This window comes from Schistocerca piceifrons, chromosome 4, assembly GCF_021461385.2.
Source record: "Schistocerca piceifrons isolate TAMUIC-IGC-003096 chromosome 4, iqSchPice1.1, whole genome shotgun sequence".
Classification (NCBI taxonomy): Eukaryota; Metazoa; Arthropoda; class Insecta; order Orthoptera; family Acrididae; genus Schistocerca; species Schistocerca piceifrons.
Window position 1 is genome coordinate 143,317,146 of NC_060141.1, and position 23,126 is coordinate 143,340,271.

General features: G+C 38.8%; 1 protein-coding gene across 1 annotated transcript in view; it reads right to left on the minus strand.

Moving 5' to 3' along the window:
• The window catches only part of LOC124794638 (juvenile hormone esterase-like), a 516,675-nt gene that overhangs the window by 214,074 nt on the left and 279,475 nt on the right, over positions 1-23,126 (minus strand). Inside the window, exon 7 of the mRNA XM_047258150.1 lies at positions 57-264. Coding sequence (XP_047114106.1) covers positions 57-264 — 208 coding nt within the window. The remainder of the gene's footprint in view (positions 1-56; positions 265-23,126) is intronic.

Consider the following 23,126-nt stretch of genomic DNA (forward strand, 5'->3'; position numbering starts at 1 on the left):
CTGCAAGCACAATATGTACATAATCTAGTCAATAATAAGACTGCAATTATACTCACGAACAGCTCGCAAAATTCCCTCATCACGGACGACTCCCATCATTAATGGAATGGTTGTGAAATGATGGGGAGGACGGCCCTCAGCATAATCCTCAATAGCATGCCGTAAAATCTCTATAGGATCCTTTGGAAGAAAAACTTCATCCATAGGGATGTTGGGTGGATCAATGACTGGGCGATAGAAAGTTAAGGGATCCACAGACCAGAACTAGAGAAAAAGACACAGTAATAAAACCCATTAGTGAGAAACACAAAATAAACATATAGTAGGCAACTGAAAGCACATTTTGCGTGGCTGTGAATGTACCATTAACACTTGTGAACAGTATAATCTAACGGATCGAGATTGAACCATGTGAGAAATTCTATTACTAAAGATCACAATACATTGTCATTTTGCTTGGTAAACACATATTTATGGTCACATCTTTATGCACTAATCACTGTATAACAACACTGACAGCTATAACTTACCTACAGAAGAAAGTAAGTACTTTAATACACACTGATGGAAAAAAAGCGCAACACCAAGACAGAATAGTGTGACGTAAACGGAAGTTCCTAGACGTTCTTCTAAATCTGAAAGATGATACCTATTCAAAAATTTCGAGCCAGTGGCATGACAGTCACGCTAGTAGCGCCACTATGAAGATGCAAATGAAGTTTGCTTTAAATACACGCTGTAACGGTCGTGAGCGGTAGTTACTTTTGAGATTGGAGTGGTGAGTGACGTTAGTCAAGAATACCTTTAAGGAGACAATGACGCCATTGTCAGCACCTCACTGAGTTCGTGTGCAGAGCTATGAGACGCTGAATGTTCCTTCTGCGATACTGCAGAAAAATTTGGCAGGGATGTAGCCACTGTACCTGAGTGATGGCAGCGGTTGTCATGAGAATGTACGGTCGCAAGAAGATTGGGTTCCAGATGGCCATATGGTACTATAAAGAGAAAAGATCGTAGTGTTCGGCATCTGGCTCTGACGCATCGTGCTACATATGCAGCAGAAATTAGAACAGCAGTAAATACCTTCTGACACAACGGAATATTATAAATTGATTACTTCAGGGACAGCTCTGAGCCAAGCACTCTGTAGTGTACATTTCATTGACTTCAAACCACTACCATTTGCGACTTCAGTGCTGTAAAGCGAGAGCTAATTAGAAGGAATGGAGGAGGTCTGTTGTGTTTTCTGATGAAAGCTGATCCTGAGTCAGTGCCAGTGATGTGTTGGTTAGAAGGTGGTCACTCAAGGACCTGCAACCAATCTGTCTGCATGCTGGACGCACTGGACATACACCTAGAGTTATGGTCTGGGTTGTGATTTCGTATGACAGCAGGAATAATCTTCTGGTTATTCCACGCATCCTGACTACAAAATGATTCTGATGATTCGACCTGTTGCACTGCCATTCATGAACAGCATACCAGGGGGTATTTTTCAACTGGATAACGCTCGCCCACATCCGCTGTTGTAACCCAAGATGCTCTACAAGTAGAAGTATTGGCTTGGGCTTCTTATCACCAGTCGATCACATACGGGACGTCACTGAATGACAACTCCTGCATCACTAACAAACAGCATTAACCGTCCCTGTATTGACTGATGAAGTACAACAGGCCCTCTATGGGTTCATTAGACATCTTAGAAATTATATATTTGCACCAATCCCTGCCTGAGCTCCTCAGAAGTTTCCAACTTGTCGAGTGCCTTCGTGCACCATATAAAGGACTTTGCCTCTCCCAGAAGGTTCAGTCTTGCTATTTGCAACAACTGTTGTCCCACCCGATATGTTGTTGTGCAAATTGTATTAATTCATAATGCAGTTAATACAACAAGAAAATACATATACACCATAAAAATTGTAGCTTCTGTGGACTATTAGAACAGCTGATATCAGTCGGCAAAGTTAAGATGATAATACTGTAATTACGAATGATTTATTACGCAAATGGATTATTTCAGACAAGTAGTCAATAAAATGCCACGAAACACTGTATAACAGAGTTCACTGCTTGACTACACTACCGGAGGTAAGAAATATGCAAGTCAGCAATAACAGCATGATTACTGCATATACAGTTCTTGCAGTGTGCACATCTGCTGAAAGCAGGTTGGTCACAGTTCTGATGGGAACACTCTTTCGTTAATTCTTCTTCGAAGTAGCACTCCAAGAGTGTTCGAAATGCACCAGGAAAGTAGTCACATTGAAAAAATGCAGATTTGATCAAATAGGAGAATCATACCACCGAGAATTGGAAATACACAAACGACTGAATGCGTAACAAGTGGTCCCTGAGCTATATGTTAATGTGATTATCAGAAAGTACCATAATTGTGGTTGTAACACATTTCACAAAATTTTTGTGTGGATGGAAGAAGAAAATGTCGGTAGGTTGCAAAATGTCTGTGCTCTTTGCTGGAATCAACTTCTTGATGAATTCAACGTCTTCAAGAACTGTAGAATTTTTGTAAATGCATTTGAAAACTGCTTCCCCAAGAAAATAGTTAAATATACTCATAAGAAACCTTGTAACAAACCATGGCTTACTAAGGGTATAAAAATATCTTGTAACTGGAAAAGGGAAACGTATCTGACAGCAAGAAAGAGTAGTGACCCAGAAACTATCAAAAATTATAAAAACTACTGTGTTATATTAAGAAAAGTTATTAAAAAATCCAGGAGTATGTGTATCATGTCTGAAATCGACAACTCTGATAATAAAATTAAAACAATTTGGAATATTATTAAAAGAGAAACAGGTCAACCAAGAGCAGAGGAAGACAGTATTACCATCAAATTGAATGAAAACTTTACGAACAAAAAGTCAGAAGTTGAAAATATTTTTAATAATCATTTTCTAAATGTTGTGGATATAGTAGGATCCAGGTGTTCATTAGAAGATGCTAGGCTGTTAATGGAAGAGGCCATACCTATGCAATTTGATACAATTGAAATCTCACCCACTTCTCCCTCTGAAATTAGGAAAATAATAAACTTGCTTAAAAGCAAAAACTCACATGGGATTGATGGCATTTCCAGCAAAATACTAAAAGCTTGTTCTCAACAGATAAGTAAGATTCTCAGCCACCTGTGTAATAGCTCTCTGGAACAGGGCATTTTCCCTGATAGACTGAAATATGCTATTGTTATACCTTTGCATAAAAAGGGGGATAGATCTGGTGTCAACAATTACTGTCCAATCTCCCTTCTAACAGCTTTATCCAAAATTTTTGAGAAAGTAATGTATTCAAGAGTAGCTTCACATATCTGTAAAAATGAAGTACTAACAAAATGTCAGTTTGGTTTCCAGAAAGGTTTTTCAACAGAAAATGCCATATATGCTTTCACCAGTCAAATTTTGAATGATCTGAATAACCGAACACCACCCATTGGGATTTTTTGTGATCTCTCAAAGGCTTTTGATTGTGTAAATCATGAAATTCTGCTAGACAAGCTCAAGTATTGTGGCATGAGTGGGACAGTCACAAATGGTTTAATTCGTACCTAACTGGAAGAGTGCAGAAAGTTGAAATAAGTAGTTCTCGTAACATGCAAAGATCAGCACATTCCTCAAACTGGGGAACTATCAAGAATGGGGTTCCACAAGGGTCAGTCTTGGGTCCTTTGTTGTTCTTATTATATATTAATGACTTGCCATTCTATATTCATGAAGAGGCAAAGTTAGTTCTCTTTGCTGATGATACAAGTATAGGAATCACACCTGAGAAACAAGAATTAACTGATGAAATTGTCAATACTGTCTTTCAGAAAATTACTAAGTGGTTCCTTGTAAACGGACTCTCACTGAATTTTGATAAGACACAGTACATACAGTTACGTACAGTGAATGGTATGACACCATTAATAAATATAGACCTTAATCAGAAGCATATAGCTTAGGTAGAATATTCCAAATTTTTAGGTATGTCCATTGATGAGAGATTAAATTGGAAGAAACACATTGATGATCTGCTGAAACGTTTGAGTTCAGCTACTTATGCAATAAGGGTCATTGCAAATTTTGGTGATAAACATCTTAGTAAATTAGCTTACTACGCCTATTTTCACTCATTGCTTTCATATGGCATCATATTTTGAGGTAATTCATCACTGAGGGATAAAGTATTTATTGCACAAAAGCGTGTAATCAGAATAATAGCTGGAGTCCACCCAAGATCATCCTGCAGACATTTATTTAAGGATCTAGGGATATTCACAGTAGCTTCTCAGTATATATACTCTCTTATGAAATTTGTTATTAACAACCAAACCCAATTCAAAAGTAATAGCAGTGTGCATAACTACAATACTAGGAGAAAGGACGATCTTCACTATTCAAGATTAAATCTAACTTTGGCACAGAAAGGGGTGAATTATACTGGCACTAAAGTCTTTGGTCACTTACCAAATAGTATCAAAAGTCTGACAGATAACCAACAAGTATTTAAGAAGAAATTAAAAGAATTTCTGAATGACAACTCCTTCTACTCCATAGAGGAATTTTTAGATATAAATTAAGAAAAAAAAGAAAAAAAAACAAAAATATTGAGAAAAAAAATAAAAATAAAAATAAAAAAATAAAAATAAAAAATAAAGAAAAACAAAAAAACACAAAAAAATAAAGTTGTTATATTAACTTAAATATGTTGTTAAATTAACCTAATTATGTCATGTATTGGAAAATTCGACTCGTTCCACATCATTACGAAATATCGTATTCATGATCCATGGAACTAGTATTAATCTAATCTAATCTAATCTAATACAGTTTGCCCTCTCTATTTACTGTCCAGGAGACAACCAAAACAAGGGCTTTAGTTTTTTTCTTGTGTATCTGGCCATATTACTCGTTCTAGGAAAACTTGCTAGCAAACGCCTTGATGTTCAGTAAATTTATATTCATATTTAGAGGAAAATGGGAGGTGGTCTCCGATACAAGGAGATACAAATGGGGTAGCAGTGTACCATCCATCACACTTCCAGGCATGGTCATATAAAAACGTGTGGTTAACGCTATGGATTCAACTGCACCACAGACATGGTTGCTTACCCTCATTGCGAGAGTCCGCCCAGATTGTAACTCTTCGTCAGATCTTGATTAGTCAACATCAATTTCTTAATCTGGTGGCAGACTTTTTTTCCTCAAGAGAGTCCTGATTTCTCTCACGAATTGACAGGCGTTTTGTTGTATATAGGTAACCCTTTCAACCAACCACTTCCTAACTTTGTAGGTTAATTTGTGCAGACTACCTTAGTCTTATATTTAAATATCTGTACCCACAAGTTGAAGCTCTGAACTACAATGAACCATAAGGGTCAATTCTCTTCTTCATTTTAAGGGTCCAAAGTCTCAACTTGTGGTCATGTATTATTGCGTTTTCCTGTCTCTTTCCTATAAGAACATCACGTAATTCGTAGTTTATCATATCCTGCAGAATTTTTGGGTTTGATGAATGACATTGTTTAGCCTATTTTCAATTTTTGTAAGACATTCTTGCTCTTTATTTTCTTCTTCTATGCCAACACTACTGTAATTTTACGGCACTGTGTCATATCAGTTGCTAATCCAAGACGACACTGACAGGGAGGATCAAAATTTCCATCTATTTTCCTTGGTTGTTGTGTTAATAGATTGTACACATACGTCAGATATCCTTCTGGAAACTTCGTCCGTTTTCTTGGAGGTGATGGCTGACAAGATGAACAGCTGCTTCCCTGAAAATCAGCCATTGGTGACATTGCGTCATCTGGAACTGCCATGGCACTATAATGTTCTTCATATGATGCCTCTTCATCTGATGCCTCTTGATCTGACGCCTCTTCATCTTATGACAGTATGGTGATCTCTGTAATTACCACATCCTCTTCTGTCAACACGGTCTTCTCCAGTAGGTACATCTTCTGCAATACCAAATTAATCCCCCAACAGATTCACAATTACTGTCTTTCTGATAGTCCAGGGTGAAATACTTACTGACTCTGTAAACACTTCCATACCACAAAGCTAATCTGATCTACTCTGACAGCAAACGCAAACCAATCTGACATATTGTGACCACTGTCCTGCTTGCAGTGTGATATATAAATGGAGGACTTTAGTAAAGAGGGGAAACCTATTACTGTCTCACCTATTCCTCACCTATTCTCTACATCGACTACTGTGACCTTCCCTTATTAGTTGATGACAAGAGACACCCCACAAATGATAACACATCCTCAGATGACCTGCTGGAAATGGGGTAGCATGGTTTGAAACAGCTGAATCTATCCCAAGACTCTACAATTTCAATAATCCTAACTCACCATCTTTCTCTGTTAGCATATTATGCTCAAATGTGGCCTTTGCTCTCAACTGTACTACCTCATTAACTAACGACGGCATAGTTTCCTGACCAGTGACACACCTTGTGTCTGTGATACAGGGACAGCATTATCCTTACTCATATCTAGGAATTCCATAACAACGCAGCAATAAAAAGAACGGATCACTCGTTAGTAAATAACACTACTACACTTATTTATTATGCCTAATCATGAGCCTCTTGGACACCCTGAATTTCCTCACCAAAAGACCAAAACACTGACATATAAAACCATAAGCCACAGTTTGTATGTCATGTTGTGTCGGGTGGTACATCCTCCTTTCTATACTGGCAGCAATATCAGCTCTCCCGATACCACTCTGCAAGGTCAGTGGTCAACTGACAGGTCGGTGGGGCTCAGTGATAGACTGGTGTATAAGAGAGGTGTTTCATTATACTTCAGTTACACATCTTGTCATTTCCAACATAAGGCAGACAATGTCCACTCTGGTGTGGCAGACTGGCAATGGGAAGTATATGGCTGCCCTTTCTCCTGGGTAAGTGGTACATGCATCAGCGTCCAGATATGCTGACGTCAGGCTGGCAGCAACCAAAGGCCTAACATCAGCAGCACTCTCCTTCTTGAGCTGCTACAGCACTCCACTATTGAACGAGTGCGCCCAGATGCCTCAGCCCAAGCTCATGTCCATCACAGTGATGATGGAAGATCGTTGTGTATGAGGCACGACCCACTGCCCCCTGACATGAGTGTGGTGGCAGCAGGCATGTACAGAAGTTGGAAGTGCTATGGTATGAAGTTCCACAGAGTCGACTTAGTGCCAGAGGTGCCTATCCTGACCTTGTCTCAAACCCATGGCTGCAGCTGGCAGTGTCCAGTCGTCTCGTCATATAGTGTAGACATCGTGTCATGGTGGTGCTGCTGTATGATTAATGCATCTGCCTTAAAATTCACAATTATTTATAATGCTCTAGGGCATATTTGTTGCACTATCAAGTGGTTCTTGTCCTGAAGTGATGACACTGTCCTCGCAGCTCTGGCTTTTACTACGACAGGGTGTTTCAAAAATGACCGGTATATTTGAAACGGCAATAAAAAATAAACGAGCAGTGATAGAAATACACCGTTTGTTGCAATATGCTTGGGACAACAGTACATTTTCAGGCAGACAAACTTTCGAAATTACAGTAGTTACAATTTTCAACAACAGATGGCGCTGCGGTCTGGGAAACTCTATAGTACGATATTTTCCACATAGCCACCATGCGTAGCAATAATACGGCGTAGTCTCTGAATGAAATTACCCGAAACCTTTGACAACGTGTCTGGCGGAATAGCTTCACATGCAGATGTACTGCTTCAGCTGTTCAATTGTTTCTGGATTCTGGCGGTACACCTGGTCTTTCAAGTGTCCCCACAGAAAGAAGTCACAGGGGTTAATGTCTGGCGAATAGGGAGGCCAATCCACGCCGCCTCCTATATGTTTCGGATAGCCCAAAGCAATCACACGATCATCGAAATATTCATTCAGGAAATTAAAGACGTAGGCCGTGCGATGTGGCCAGGCACCATCTTGCATAAACCATGAGGTGTTCGCAGTGTCGTCTAAGGCAGTTTGTACCGCCACAAATTCACGAAGAATGTCCAGATAGCGTGATGCAGTAATCGTTTCGGATCTGAAAAATGGGCCAATGATTGCTTTGGAAGAAATGGCGGCCCAGACCAGTACGTTTTGAGGATGCAGGGACGATGGGACTGCAACATGGGGCTTTTTGGTTCCCCATATGCGCCAGTTCTGTTTATTGACGAAGCCGTCCAGGTAAAAATAAGCTTCGTCAGTAAACCAAATGCTGCCCACATGCATATCGCCGTCATCAATCCTGTGCACTATATCGTTAGCGAATGTCTCTCGTGCAGCAATGGTAGCGGCGCTGAGGGGTTGCCGCGTTTGAATTTTGTATGGATAGAGGTGTAAACTCTGGCGCATGAGACGATACGTGGACGTTGGCGTCATTTGGACCGCAGCTGCAACACGGCGAACGGAAACCCGAGGCCGCTGTTGGATCACCTGCTGCACTAGCTGCGCGTTGCCCTCTGTGGTTGCCATACGCGGTCGCCCTACCTTTCCAGCACGTTCATCCGTCACGTTCCCAGTCCGTTGAAATTTTTCAAACAGATCCTTTATTGTATCGCTTTTCGGTCCTTAGGTTACATTAAACCTCCGTTGAAAACTTCGTCTTGTTGCAACAACACTGTGTTCCAGGCGCTGGAATTCCAACACCAGAAAAATCCTCTGTTCTAATGAATAAACCATGTTGTCCACAGCACACTTGCACGTTGTGAACAGCACACGCTTACAGCAGAAAGACGACGTACAGAATGGCGCACCCACAGACTGCGTTGTCTTCTATATCTTTCACATCACTTGCAGCGCCATCTGTTGTTGAAAATTGTAACTACTGTAATTTCGAAAGTTTGTCTGCCTGAAAATGTACTGTTGCCCCAAGCATATCGCAACAAACGATGTATTTCTATCGCTGCTCGTTTAGTTTTTATTGCCGTTTCAAATATTCCGGTCATTTTTGAAACACCCTGTATGTGGTGCAGGCTTTTTGCTGAGCATTGTTAGCCCAAGTCATAATCCTTTCGCAAACATGTTTCTACAACCTGTAAGACGCCATACTGCAGCTACCAGCAAGTCGTAGCTAATGCATTGCTTTGTGGCTGTTTCTTACCACTCACACACACCCACTCATCTAACCACACACACACACACACACACACACACACACACACACACACACATATGAACACACACACATACACACACACACACACACACACACACACACACATATGAACACACACACATACACACACACACACACACACACACACACATGCATGCAAGCACTACGAAAGTAGGAAACCTACACAAGTGTGACATATTCAACTAAAAATTGTATCAGTACTTAATCTGAACAATTTAAAGGAGAAATAAAGTCAATCATGTTCAAATATTGGTGCACAAGTATTTAACAATGAATAACTTACATGGACAAGAAAAGAATATGATTTACCATAGTTAATACAAAGTAAATTACATTGACTGAATTTATACAAATAAGTAAGAGAGAGTTGAGATGGCAAACTGTGTGCCAGAGGCTTATGGGCAAGGTTGATACATTTTTATGGATGTCAAACGAATGTGATACTACGTCTTCAGATACAAACATCATCAAAAACATAACCATTTGGTGGCTTGTAAATAAGGCTACTCAAAACATGATGACATAATAAAAAACATATAGATTTTTAGCTTCATTAATTTTCCACCTTTAAGAAAAAGAAACTTATACCCTCTCTTCACAGACACACACACACACACACACACACACACACACATATATATATATATATATATATATATATATATATATATATATATATATATATGTGTGTGTGTGTGTGTGTGTGTGTGTGTGTCTGCCTGTGTCTCTTCACACACACACACACACGCACATATATATATATATATATATATATATATATATATATATATATATGTTGTTGTTGTGGTCTTCAGTCCTGAGATGCAGCTCTCCATGATACTCTATCCTGTGCAAGCTTTTTCATCTCCCAGTACCTACTGCAACCTACATCCTTCTGAATCTGCTTAGTGTATTCATCTCTTGGTCTCCCTCTACAATTTTTACCCTCCACGCTGCCCTCCAATACTAAATTGGTAATCCCTTGATGCCTCAGAACATGTCCTACCAACCAATCCCTTCTTCTGGTCAAGTTGTGCCACAAACTTCTCTTCTCCCCAATCCTATTCAATAGTTCCTCATTAGTTATGTGATCTACCCATCTAATCTTCAGCATTCTTCTGTAGCACTACATTTCGAAAGCTTCTATTCTGTTCTTGTCCAAACTATTTATCGTCCATGTTTCACTTCCATACATGGCTACACTCCATACGAATACTTTCAGAAATGACTTCCTGACACTTAAATCAATACTGGATGTTAACAAATTTCTCTTCTTCAGAAACGCTTTCCTTGCCATTGCCAGCCTACATTTTATATCCTCTCTACTTCGACCATCATCAGTTATTTTGCTCCCCAAATAGCAAAACTCCTTTACTACTTTAAGTGCCTCATTTCCTAATCTAATTTCCTCAGCATCACCCAACTTAATTAGACTACATTCCATTATCCTTGTTTTGCTTTTGTTGATGTTCATCTTATATCCTCCTTTCAAGACACTGTCCATTCCATTCAACTGCTCTTCCAAGTCCTTTGCTGTCTCTGACAGAATTGCAATGTCATCGGCGAACCTCAAAGTTTTTATTTCTTCTCCCTGAATTTTAATACCTACTTCGAATTTTTCTTTTGTTTCCTTTACTGCTTGCTCAATATACAGATTGAACAACATCGGGGAGAGGCTACAACCCTGTCTTACTCCCTTCCCAACCACTGCTTCCCTTTCATGTCCCTCGACTCTTATAACTGCCATCTGGTTTCTGTACAAATTGTAAATAGCCTTTCACTCCCTGTATTTTACCCCTGACACCTTAGGATTTGAAAGAGAGTATTCCAGTCAACATATATATATATATATATATATATATATATATATATATATATATATATATATAACAAAGATGCTGTAACTTACCAAACGAGAAAGCACTGGTAGATAGATACAATAAAAAACACACACACAAATTTCAAGCTTTCACAATCGAAGGTTGCTTCATCAGGAAAGAGGGAAGGAGAGGGAAAGACGAAAGGTTGTGGGTTTTAAGGGAGAGGGTAAGGAGTCATTGCAATCCCAGGAGCGGAAAGACTTACCTTAGGGGGAAAAAAGGACAGGTATTAACTTTCATATGTAAATGCCCAATTAGATATGTCTGCCTGTGTCTGCATATGTGCGGATGGATATGTGTGTGTGTGAGTGTATATCTGTCCTTTTTTCCCGCTAAGGTAAGTCTTTCTGTTCCCGGGATTGGAATGACTCCTTACCCTCTCCCTTACAACCCACATCCTTTCGTCTTTCCCTCTCCTTCCCTCTTTCCTGCTGAAGCAACCTTGGGTTGTGAAAGCTTGAAATTTGTGTGTGTTTGTGTGATTTTTATTGTATCTATCGACCAGCACTTTCAAGTTTGGTAAGTTACAGCATCTTTGTTCTTTATATATATTTTTCCCATGTGGAATGTTTCCCTCTATTATACATACACACACACACTCACACACACACACACACACACACACACACACTCACACACAGACACACACATTATATATATATATATATATATATATATATATATATATAAGTCACCCCTGGGGCAACGCCAGCCGGTGTGGCCAAGCGGTTAAAGGCGATACAGTCTGGAACCGCATGACCGCTACGGTCGCAGGTTCGAATCCTGCCTCAGGCATGGATGTGTGTGATGTCCCTAGGTTAGTTAGGTTTAAGTAGTTCTAAGTTCTAGGGGACTGATGACCTTAGAAGTTAAGTCCCATAGTGCTCAGAGCCATTTGAACCATTTTTGAACCCCTGGGGCAACACTCATCAATTTGTTCCCTAAAAATTGTGGAAATTATTATAAGAAATCAAATAAACGTGGATTAGATACATTACTAAGGAATATTTATTTAATGTATGGAAACGGCTTTCATACACTCATACTCAGAATACATCAATAAGAAACTAAACTTCCTCTGCCCTCCCTTCCTCTCTCCCTCCCTCTCTTTCTCTCTTTGTCTCACATATTAGTCCAGAAAGTTTCGTTAGCAAAAAGAAGATAAAAGTTAAGATGCTATTTCTTTTTATTTTAATGCTCAGGTGTTCTACATAGCCTCTCCCTCCCTCCCCCTCCCCCACTGAGTACAATGTGCAGAACTTTGACACAACCATCTGGCACTCTCAGGAAACTCCTTTTTTATGTTGTTCAACTCGCAAATCTCCCACACCATGCACTTCGGTTTTGGCGAACCATCAGAGACCCATTCTGCACTTTTTTTGGGGGCTGGGGTGGGAGGGGGGCTTTCGTATTGATAGATTAAGTCTCATCATCCACGAAGATCTTTCCCAGAAAAGAACTGGCGCGTTTTTCCTTTCAGCCAAGTCGCAGCAGGCATGCATGTGTCATTGTTTTTTATTCAGGAGTCAAGGTGTGCAGGAAAAATTTTGTTCATAACATTCTGAAGAGTTTCTTGAACACCTGATCTTGATTTAGTGATATTCAGTTCGTTGCTCCACAGCGACTTGTGACAACAACTGTGGTACACTACACCTCATGTCCACTACTTAACACTACCTGTTCACAACTGACTGGTCGAATACCCATCTGTTGTTTATACTTATTAGTTCAAGCAGTCACTATAGCAACTCCACTGATGTTACTTATATGCCAAGATCAAAATCAATCTCGAAACTTTTTGGATGGACATGGCGCACTGGATTGCAGAGCCACTTTTCATGTAACAACTTGCAAATGGCTTTTAATTTTGGATTCTCTGTTTTTGATAATACTGAAGAGATATAAATTGTCAGTTTACTCATTTTACTTGTATTTTTACATTAAAAAGAACCTGAACATGCAGATTATTCAGGTAAAAAATGCAAAACAGATAATGAGGGCATCAAGCTTAGACAAATAATTTATCAAAGACACTGTAGGTCTTTCACAGGTAAAACGCTGACCTGTGAATAGGCCTACATGTAGTTCATGGCAAATGGATTATATCTGAAGAGAGACTTTTGGGTTAACATTACATGTATCGAGGAAAAAAGGCTAATGGGAAATGGAGGTGGTGTTTTTATTGCAGTAGACAATAAACCCAAACTTGGAAGTGCATTTGAGACTGTTTCGACTGGAATCAGAATAGTGTATGAACATAAATGTATAATTCAGTTCTTCTACACACCACCATACTCAACCTCAACCCCAGATATAACCAAAAATCTTAGACGAACTGTCGGTTTTGTAAGACAGAAATTGCCTAAACACACTGTCAGCACTGGAGAAAACTCCAATCTGTGACCAACTGACATGATATCGTGCAAAAGAAGTAGTAAATGCTTTGTCCAAAAATTATTTAGGACAGGTAGTCCAAAAACCCAATCGTGACACACATGTAATAGATCCCATGGCAACAAATAGACATAATCACTCTGGGTATGTCAACATTTAAATTAGTACCAGTGACCATGAGGCAATTATATCAGTAATGGTTACTGAAGTACAAAAGACTGTAGAAATGGCGGAAATTCATAAGCTTAGAATTACCATTTTGAATATTGTGGATGCATCAACAGTTATATAACCTTGCCAAGATGCCTACCACTGCTGCACCATGGAAAATTAGATGTAGTTAATATAAGACCAATAAATTCACTAAACTTATGAAAATTAGTAGCACTTAAATTATATAATGTACAGCTCCTTGATACACACCTATTTAATAAAACTGTTAGTGAGACTATCTAATTTTGCATAAGTATTTTATTTTGGCTATCAGCCACAGGTAATTAAAATTCATCAGTATAATGTAATCAGCAATAATTACACATTTGATAGATATACAAATGCATCAGCTTACGATACTTTAATTGTATAGTCATAGTGTAGTGTCTATTTTGTTTTGATGTATGTATTTTCAGTGGTGTTATAGGCATTTCATGTCAGAACATCATATTTTTCGTAAATAAATCTTAAACAATGAGATATATGAGACTCTAAGAAACACTAATGTGTAGAGTATGCAAATTAAAACTCATTAAAAATGGATGCCATATATTTAGCCATAGATACAGTTGTTCAAAGATACAGACTAGGAAGTGTTCATTATGTCAAAACAGATTAAGTAAAGGATATTGTATATGATGTCAACAAGTGTCAAACTTGCTAGTAGTTTTTATGTAGATATTACATTATAACAATTATATCAGATTGTTTCAATTCATGTATCTTGAGGTCGAAATCACCCATCTTCTGGCGTGGAGGAACTATGGATACTACAATGTCCAATTAGTTTAGTATTTGATTTTCATTTTTAATATACAAATAGATACCCAGGTAACAGGAAGGATGATATTTGTTATTATTGTTAACCTTATGTCATTTATAATTTTGATGTTTTGTCAGCTTGTAAATATAACTGAAATTAAAAAGTATTCCTTGGGATCCCATAAAATTATTACTTTATGCAAAACTACTATTTGGAAGATTCTAGAAAACTCATTAGGTATTTGCAGAATATTTATCTGTAGTAACTTCTCCCATATTTGACGAAGAGTCAGTAAAAATGATTGCATCATAGTCAGTTTTATAATTACAAACACATTAATAAGGTTTGAGGCTGATTGTTTACACATAATATTTTAATAAATTCTGTATGGAAATGTAGTTCTCCGGCAATTTTCTCGAACAACATTTTACTACATTTTTTAAAATCAAAATTTGTACTTAGATTTATGAATAGTTATAATTTTTAATTATAAGTTTAATTAACTGTATGTACATGTATGAACAATGCATTGTAAAATGGTGATCATTGTAGGTAATGTATATGACAGCAGTGGCACCCAACAGTTTAGTCTGAGTTCAGTTCAGTTAAGTGTTAGTCTCTGTTAATATGAGAAGGTCTGTGCTATCAGGTGTATTCATCTCTTTTCATGAAATGAAGTTAATAAAAAGCAGCATGTGAGTTGTTTAGTTGTTATGATCCAGTTGCCACAACCCAGACAAATTTCACAATTACACTTAGCAAGGGAGCAGAATGCCTATGAGCCCACTGAGTTGCGCATTTCTTGAGTTTTGACCTTGAAATTGAAGGTTCAAGATCACCTTTAAGATGTGTGTCAAGGTCACTGCCCCTAGGGCAATTTTTTGAATTAGAAATGGCAGGAAAATCAAGGTCACATCAAACTGACACATGTCAAGCTCATCCATCATGAAAGATATCCACCCATGTGTCTAGTCCAAGATGACTTAGAAAAGGCGAGAAAATCAATGTCTCCTCAAACTGCCATCTGTCGAGGTCACCCATCACGAAACATGATTGCCCATGTCTCTAGGTCAATTACATGTCTTAAAAATGGCGGAAAAATCAAGGTCACCTCAAACTGTCACCTGTCTAGGTCACCTTTCATGACATTCATCTGCCCATGCCTCTAGGTCAATTGTATGATTTAAAAAGATGGGAAAATCGAGGTCACCTCAGAGTGGCATGTGTTGAGGTCACCCATCATGGTATGGTGCTGCCCACACCTCTGGACCGATAGTATAGCCTCTAAAAATGACAATAAATCCATAAAAACGACAGGAAAACGAAAATAATGTTGAGAAATCAAAAAAGAAACTGGCTGCCTCTTGGTTTGGTATATGAGCACAAACTGCATGGTTGTCAGATCTCTTGTGACATATGACAAGGTGACACATGTGTGGCTTACAATGGTGGAAGAAAAACAGGTGGGTGGGGCACTGCTCTCCTGGTTGGGTGTTGGGGACAAACAAATTTATCCTTCTGTCACATTTATAGTCCCATTATGTGAATTTCAAATGGTGGGAAGTAGAAAACAGTTGGGTGGGGCATTGTCATACAGCAGGTCAGGCTGAATTACCTTAATTATCATGTATCACCAAATCCAAGATGACTCCGAATGCAAGACTATCACCATCCTGTGCATACACGTAATATGTTTGTTTGAAAACTTATAAATGATTACCTTACAACAGTTAACTGAAGGAGACAATAAATGTACACATACACAGAAAATAAAATGAGATAAAGACTTCTGTTAGTCTTATGTCTTGACTGCTAGTGTCATACGCACATTGAAAGGCCACACCAGACTCATGCACACCTGGTCAACTGCAGGATATGTGAAAGAGGCTTGTAGAAGATGAGACACCTTAGAGTGAGCCCTTCCACGCCTCTGCTTTCTGTGACTTCTTCTCCAGATTGCACATCTGAAATTTGTATCACACTCCAAATGGCTGGATGATTAAGTTTCCTGTGTTTTTCTCTCTTTTTTTCAAATAAGAAAACTTTCGCTTCTGTCTTCTTTGTTTCTACTACAGCTTTATTCTTTTTGAATTGTTTCAAACTTTCCCTGTATGGGGACAATGTTAAGTATTTTACAGATGCAGAACATGCTGATTTTATTAGCAATGGTGGCTTGCTGATTTTTGGAGCTGCCCAGATACTAACTGGATTCACATTTACTCCACTGTTTGCACCTTATATGTCAAACTCCTGGTTTATTGCGAAAGCAATGTCTATAACTGTAAACGTGTTACACAGGAAGAGCCCCATTTTGTAGGGGCCGTTTATAGCATTTTCCATTGCTACTGCTTTCAAATAGACCACTACAAATATCATCATAATCAAAAATGAGGTTACTACTTGGTCTGTGTTATTTGCTCACCTAAACTCGAAACAAGAGGCTGTATATTATGTGTGGAATGGGGCAGTAAGCAGAGAATGTGGACACGATTTTCTCTTCCTCAGTCTATCACATAACAGTGATATGATGCCAGTCACATATTATCACAATAGGATGATCACCAGGTGGCTTCACGAAGTTCACCAAATTGTCAAACCACTTGGTAAAGTGCGGCAAGCTGAAAATATCCCTATGTGAGATATCGTGTCCTGATGTGCAATACTGTCGAGTAATAGGAAGCCTATGGTATTACACTCAGGAATGTGGCGGAAACCTAGCTTCATTGTTTCGCTGCTCAGTTTGAAGGACAATTCATTATGGGGAATGAAAGAATACCCTGTGAAGAATATGATCATTTTACTATTCTAGAATGATATTTTCACTCTACAGCGGAGTGTGCGCTGATATGAAACTTCCTGGCAGATTAAAATAGTTTTAATCTGCCAGGAAGTTTCATTTTAGTATTGTTGCAACAGCTACTGAACTTCAGGCACTAAACCCCTACAAGCACAAACACTATAAACACTTGAAATTCAGCACTTTTAAAGCAAGGCTTCTCCACTATGTCCAGCTGCATAATTGTGTCATTGTCACTGCTCTACGCTCAGGCGTTGTGAGAACTAAATTCTGATACTTTCCAACAGAACTGAACACGTGCTTCAGACAGACTCTAGCTGTCTCACATTAGCGGACTCTCCCATAATAGGCACCTTACCTCTATATTCAAAATCATTTTCTTAATGGTAGTATCTTCTCGTTAAATTGTAAACAGCGTCAAATGAAACATAAATAGTCATATTTTCTAAGTAAATTTTAATTTAATAAGGCAAAGTATAATGCATTTCATCATCTAGCATCTGTAGTTTCATACCTGCAGACCCGCAGACCACCAAAGTTCTGAGCTCTATTTCCATTTTAGCCAGCAGTGAAGATGAACTGAGCCACTAACAAAAGTAAAGTACGTCAGTCTATCATACTCTCTGGACCTCAATCTTCACAAGTCCAAACTCATTACAACTGGCGGAGGACCACAGGTTCACCTCACAGGTCGACTGAAGGAACTAGAAGGTGTACATTTTTTCATCCATCTTGCGTCAAGCATTTGTGAGATGGGAAGCTATGAAGATGAGATAAGAAGGTGGATAACCCTACGGCCAGTGAGTAGAAGAAGCTCACCAAGATCTGGCATAACAGAGCAATAACGAACACTTCGAAGATCGGGCTTGTCAAAACACTGGTGTTTTCTGTCTTCTTTTATGGTTGCAATTGATGGGCCCTTAAGGCCAGAGACAAGCAACGTATAGAGGCATTTGACCTTTGGTGCTGGTGCAGAATGCTGAGCATAGAATGGACAAAAAGAAGAACAAATGTTTCCATTATTGAGCAGCTCAGTATCTTCAGGCGCCTTTCTTCTCGTGTCAGCCAAAAAGTCGTACAGTTCTTTGATCATTTTGCGAGAAGAGATGGAGAAAACCTAAAGAAAATAATCATGGAATGTAAGACCGAAGGCAGGAGACCGAGAGGAAGAACAACAGCCAGATGAATAGATCAAATCATGGTCATCTCTGGTGTATCTCTTCAGCCGGCTCTCAGAGAAGCTGGTAACGGTCCAGGATGGAGACGCTCAGTTCATGCAATCGTGACGCCCAGTAATGAGCACAACTTGTGATGATGGTAATTTACCTTGAAAATTAGAGAGAAACAAACTATTATTTTTGATGCAATACAATTTTTAAGCAAGTCCTGTCGATTGGAAAATCACGCAGTATCGTACCCGCTTACCTCTTTCGAATCATTATACATGTTTAACCGGTTTTTAATAAATATTGTCTGAGAGAAGTTAAAAGTCTTTTTCAGATCCATTATGTAGACTACTTGAACTTATTATTCCCATTTATGAGCTCATCGTTAAACATTTATTCTTTCTTGCTCAGTTTCATCTTAATGGATTTTTTTCTGATGCTTTGCCGCTCTGTCTACTACTTCTATGAATAGCTTTATACGTGGAGACAAAACTTTCACTTCGACATTTTAGTTTGGATCTGATTGATTTCGAAACTGAGAGTGACAGCGAATTTTAGTGTCCCTGAAGAAAAGGGAAAAAGGATTGCTGTTGAACTTGAAGTTTACATTTAAGTTCGTAATTCGAAGAAAAATATATTACCAGTATCATTTGTGCCAAAGAATTGAATAATGATGCGATTAGTTTCTCTCTCCTAAAGTTGAAATTATAGTTTCGCAAAGGCTAAGACTTTTCTGTAAGTTTGATTGATCACTTACTCTTCAAAATAATGATATTCTCTCGCTCCTATAAAACTAATTCCCTTTAAAAACTTGGATCAATTTTGTTTGAAAAATTTTATCTTTATGATACAGTTTTTTTAACTCATACTACAATACTTCTGTTAAAGACTACATATAACATGCACCATTGTTGTACTCATCAAAAGAAGAGAAGCTGCCACAGAAAAGCTGTTGGTACGTACCACAACAAGGACATAATAAATTTTGGTGAGACGGCAGCAGCAAACTCTGATGCAATGAGTGACGACCAAACACTTTGACTGTGAGCTCCTTGCTCACTGGCTCAAACGCCTCCACACAGCATCTAGCGCCTGTGGTCAACTCATTACATATTTTGCTATCGCTGTATATTCTTTCATGTGTAATGTTTAAATGGTATTAATTACCAGTGTTGTGTACAGTACATCTTACTGGCATGATAAGATTATGCCGCTATAACCCAACACGGGCATTAATGGAGTGTACGTGCACTACAACTTGTGACATGGTTATACTCACTGAGAATGGTCGATGCGAGACTTAGTCATTTTCTGTGCAAATTGTGTTGTTTTGTCAACTGTACACATGTGTCTGCAGAAATGATCCTACTTGGATAACACTTCCACAGAAATGACATGGTGTTAAGATTCCTCTTAGGAGATATGATAGTGACGCCATTGTTTTTAACACGTTAACAGTGCAGGGGACAATTCCTTAGAGTGAAATGTGGATTGGTACACATTACCTCTTTAAATAACTTTGCGTCCTAATGGTTAATCATTAAATTTGTGGGATGTAGGTATATATGTTTAAATAATGCACTGTAGTACTGTTTGGTAAACATTTACAGCATCGAATTTACGAGTGTCGTTCTATGACAAGGTACTGGGGGAAAATCGGTAAAAGTGTAAATAGCAGTGGTAACTGCTCAAGCACTGGACTGGTTGCAGAAAATTCATTAGTCAAAGTATTCTGCTCAAAATTGCGGAAACAAATAACAAACGTCGCATCAACTGTAGTGTTAAAGTGTCTGACATCATGTTATGGGTATAAATTGTATTAATTAAGAAAGTTTAGCTCGATCTGTCATAGAACAATACCTGATCAACCTGTTTTGTTTTTACTGTAATGTTTGCATTTTATTGTTATGTTTGCATTGAATAAATCTGACTGCCCCATCCCCTAAACCAAGGGGACAATGCCCCACCTACCTCTTTTTGTTTTTAATGTTGACCTTGCAACACCAGATGTAATAACTCCTGAAACAGTTCGTGTTCAATGACAAAGGGCATCCGTCCACCAGGGATGGGAAGGGGGGAGGCGCAGGTATTTCCAATGTGACAGGAAGCGCTAAGCGGCTACTGTATGACTGTACCATAAGCCAGTTTGAAGATTTGGGGCAGGTAGTCCGGCGCGTTGCCTGCCCGAGTCTCTGGAAGGGGCCTCGTGCCAGAATGGGTTAACACCTTGCCTCTTGTGCTTCGGAAGACTGACTGAATGGACTTTTATTGGATGATCTACATTTACATCACATGTATTTATCAGTATGAGTTGCGAAGCGTAACTTAGCCCAGATTCATTGCTTCGTAAAGTGTATTCATCTTTACGACTTATCAGTGCTATTGACAGTCCTCAGATGCTAATGTACTCCTTCTTCTACAGCACAAACATCTCGTCCATTGAACACAATAAAGAGCAGTTAGACAACCGTCTTGGGCTATGTCATAGGAGTGGAGATGGGGAGAGACGGCAGTGCGGTACTGGTGGCAGTACTGAGAACTAGGTCTAGTTTAAATTGTTAAGAGACATAGTTGACATTTCCATAATGATCCTGTGATAACAGTTCGAATTGTGACTAAATAGATTCCACCGATAACAGATAAATTTACTATCCGTGAACTTAAAGGACGTAACCAATTTTTCTGACTGTACCTTGACTGACGATCAACAGAATAATCTGGTGACTTTCATTCGCTGCAACAAACTTGCCAGCTGACGCTGCTTCCAACTATTGGCTGATATGCAATGAGTCCCTGATCTATTTGTGTGCACCTTTATAATAGCTGACAAATAGTTAGGTATCCAATTTTCTACATGCATGTATGTGGGCCTAGAACCTGTTGACAATGTCTTGTTTTAAAGATAAGTAACTATTTTGTTATGTTAAAATGAGTACTCTAATGTAACATATTCATTTGCAGTTTGCTTGAACCAGAAATAACTGCCAACTGATTGAGCAAACAGAATTATTAAAAAAATACTTGGCACATATATAAAAGGATCCTGCACGAAGTATAACAACAAGACATAGACAAATTTTCAACACTCAGCACATAATTACTGTCAATTGCTGTTGTTCTGTATTGTTCTGCTTACATCAAGCATAGACTGTGTGAATGAAATTAGTGCAACATACAAAAGTAGTTATAATGGCAACTACTGACATGAAAACAGGTATGGCTGATACAGCAGTAGCATTTAAGCATAAAGCTGGGGAGGTAAGGGCAAGGAAAATAAAAGACAGAAATGGTTAGTAATGAGCTGTCAATTAATTATAGTATGGGCGATGCTAGTATGGTAGCCAATATGTGTAGTTTAGGTGCAGATTTGTTTTCAGAATATTGAACGAGAAATCCATAGGTAGGATAAGGACTTACTTACTATGATGAAGCAGCTTTTGGTATGTAGCAACCAGAGTAGAATCGAGGTTGCCCAGACTCAGGAGAAACTTGAAGAAGAAACTGAGTACTGTATTGAACTGGGGAGGAGATTAAGCAAGCAGGAAAGCTGAGGAGATACAGAAGACGTTTGGAAAATCCATGTTGATCTCACTGTAGTATTTCATGAGCTTAATAAAATGCTTCAAAAGTAGGACAAGGAGCAGGATCACATAAAGAAAGTGCTCAAGGATAAGATCAATAACGTAGATAAAGAACACAAGAAAGATATGGGAGAGCTAATAACAAGTCTTTATCAGCAAACGAGATTGGGACACCTAATTTACGAAGGTTAAAACACAGATAAGCGTTGTAAGAATGGATATGGTCTGCCAAACTGACTTCAGTATAAAAGGGATGAAGAAATTGACTGAAGATGTGCCACATATTGACTATGAACAGAAGCTATACATGCACTGTGTGAATTCTGTATGTGTTGTGGTGGCAATGAAACAAGAAGTAGGACAAACAATAGAGAGCAAAGTGAAATATTTGTTATGTGAAGGATGTGTAGCTGGGAACCATCTCATGGGGAATAGTGGGTGAAGAAATATTCGTCAGTTTGGCAAATTTCAAAAAGTTTAATGCAAACAGTAAATGGCATAGTATTGACTTCCTTGACTAATTGAAAGACATATTGCCAGAACTGCAGGATGACCACAGAAAGATCAGACTTTTAGCATCACTTATGGCAGCCAAAGCAGGAACAAGGTGCATACTCACTGGTCAGAAATGCAAAAATAATGCAGAGGTTAAAAAAAAAGTTCAAATGACTCTGAGCATTATGCGACTTAACTTCTGAGGTCATCAGTTCCCTAGAAATGAGAACTACTTAAACTAACTAACCTAAGGACTTCACACAGATCCATGCCCGAGGCAGGATTCGAACCTGCGACAGTAGTAGCTTTTGCGTGGTTCCAGACTGTAGCGCCTAGAACCACTCGACCACCCCAGCCGGCTAGGAAAAAAAAACAGTCATTGCCCAAGAATTAGATGCTGGAGACATTGATTCCAGGGAACGAGCTGATGTTAACATCATCTAGGCCGATGGCAAAAGTCAGCGAAACTTGTGCCAGAACCTGCAGTTCCCCTCTACTAACATCAACCGAATGGACATCATCGTACTGTGTCTACATCTAAACCTACATCTACATTGATACTCCACAATCCACCTTCCAGCGTGTCGTGTGGTGTAGAGTACTCCGTACTACTACTACTAGTCATTACTTTTTCTGCTCGACTCGTAAATAGAACAAGGGAAAAACGACTGTCCATATGCCTCTGT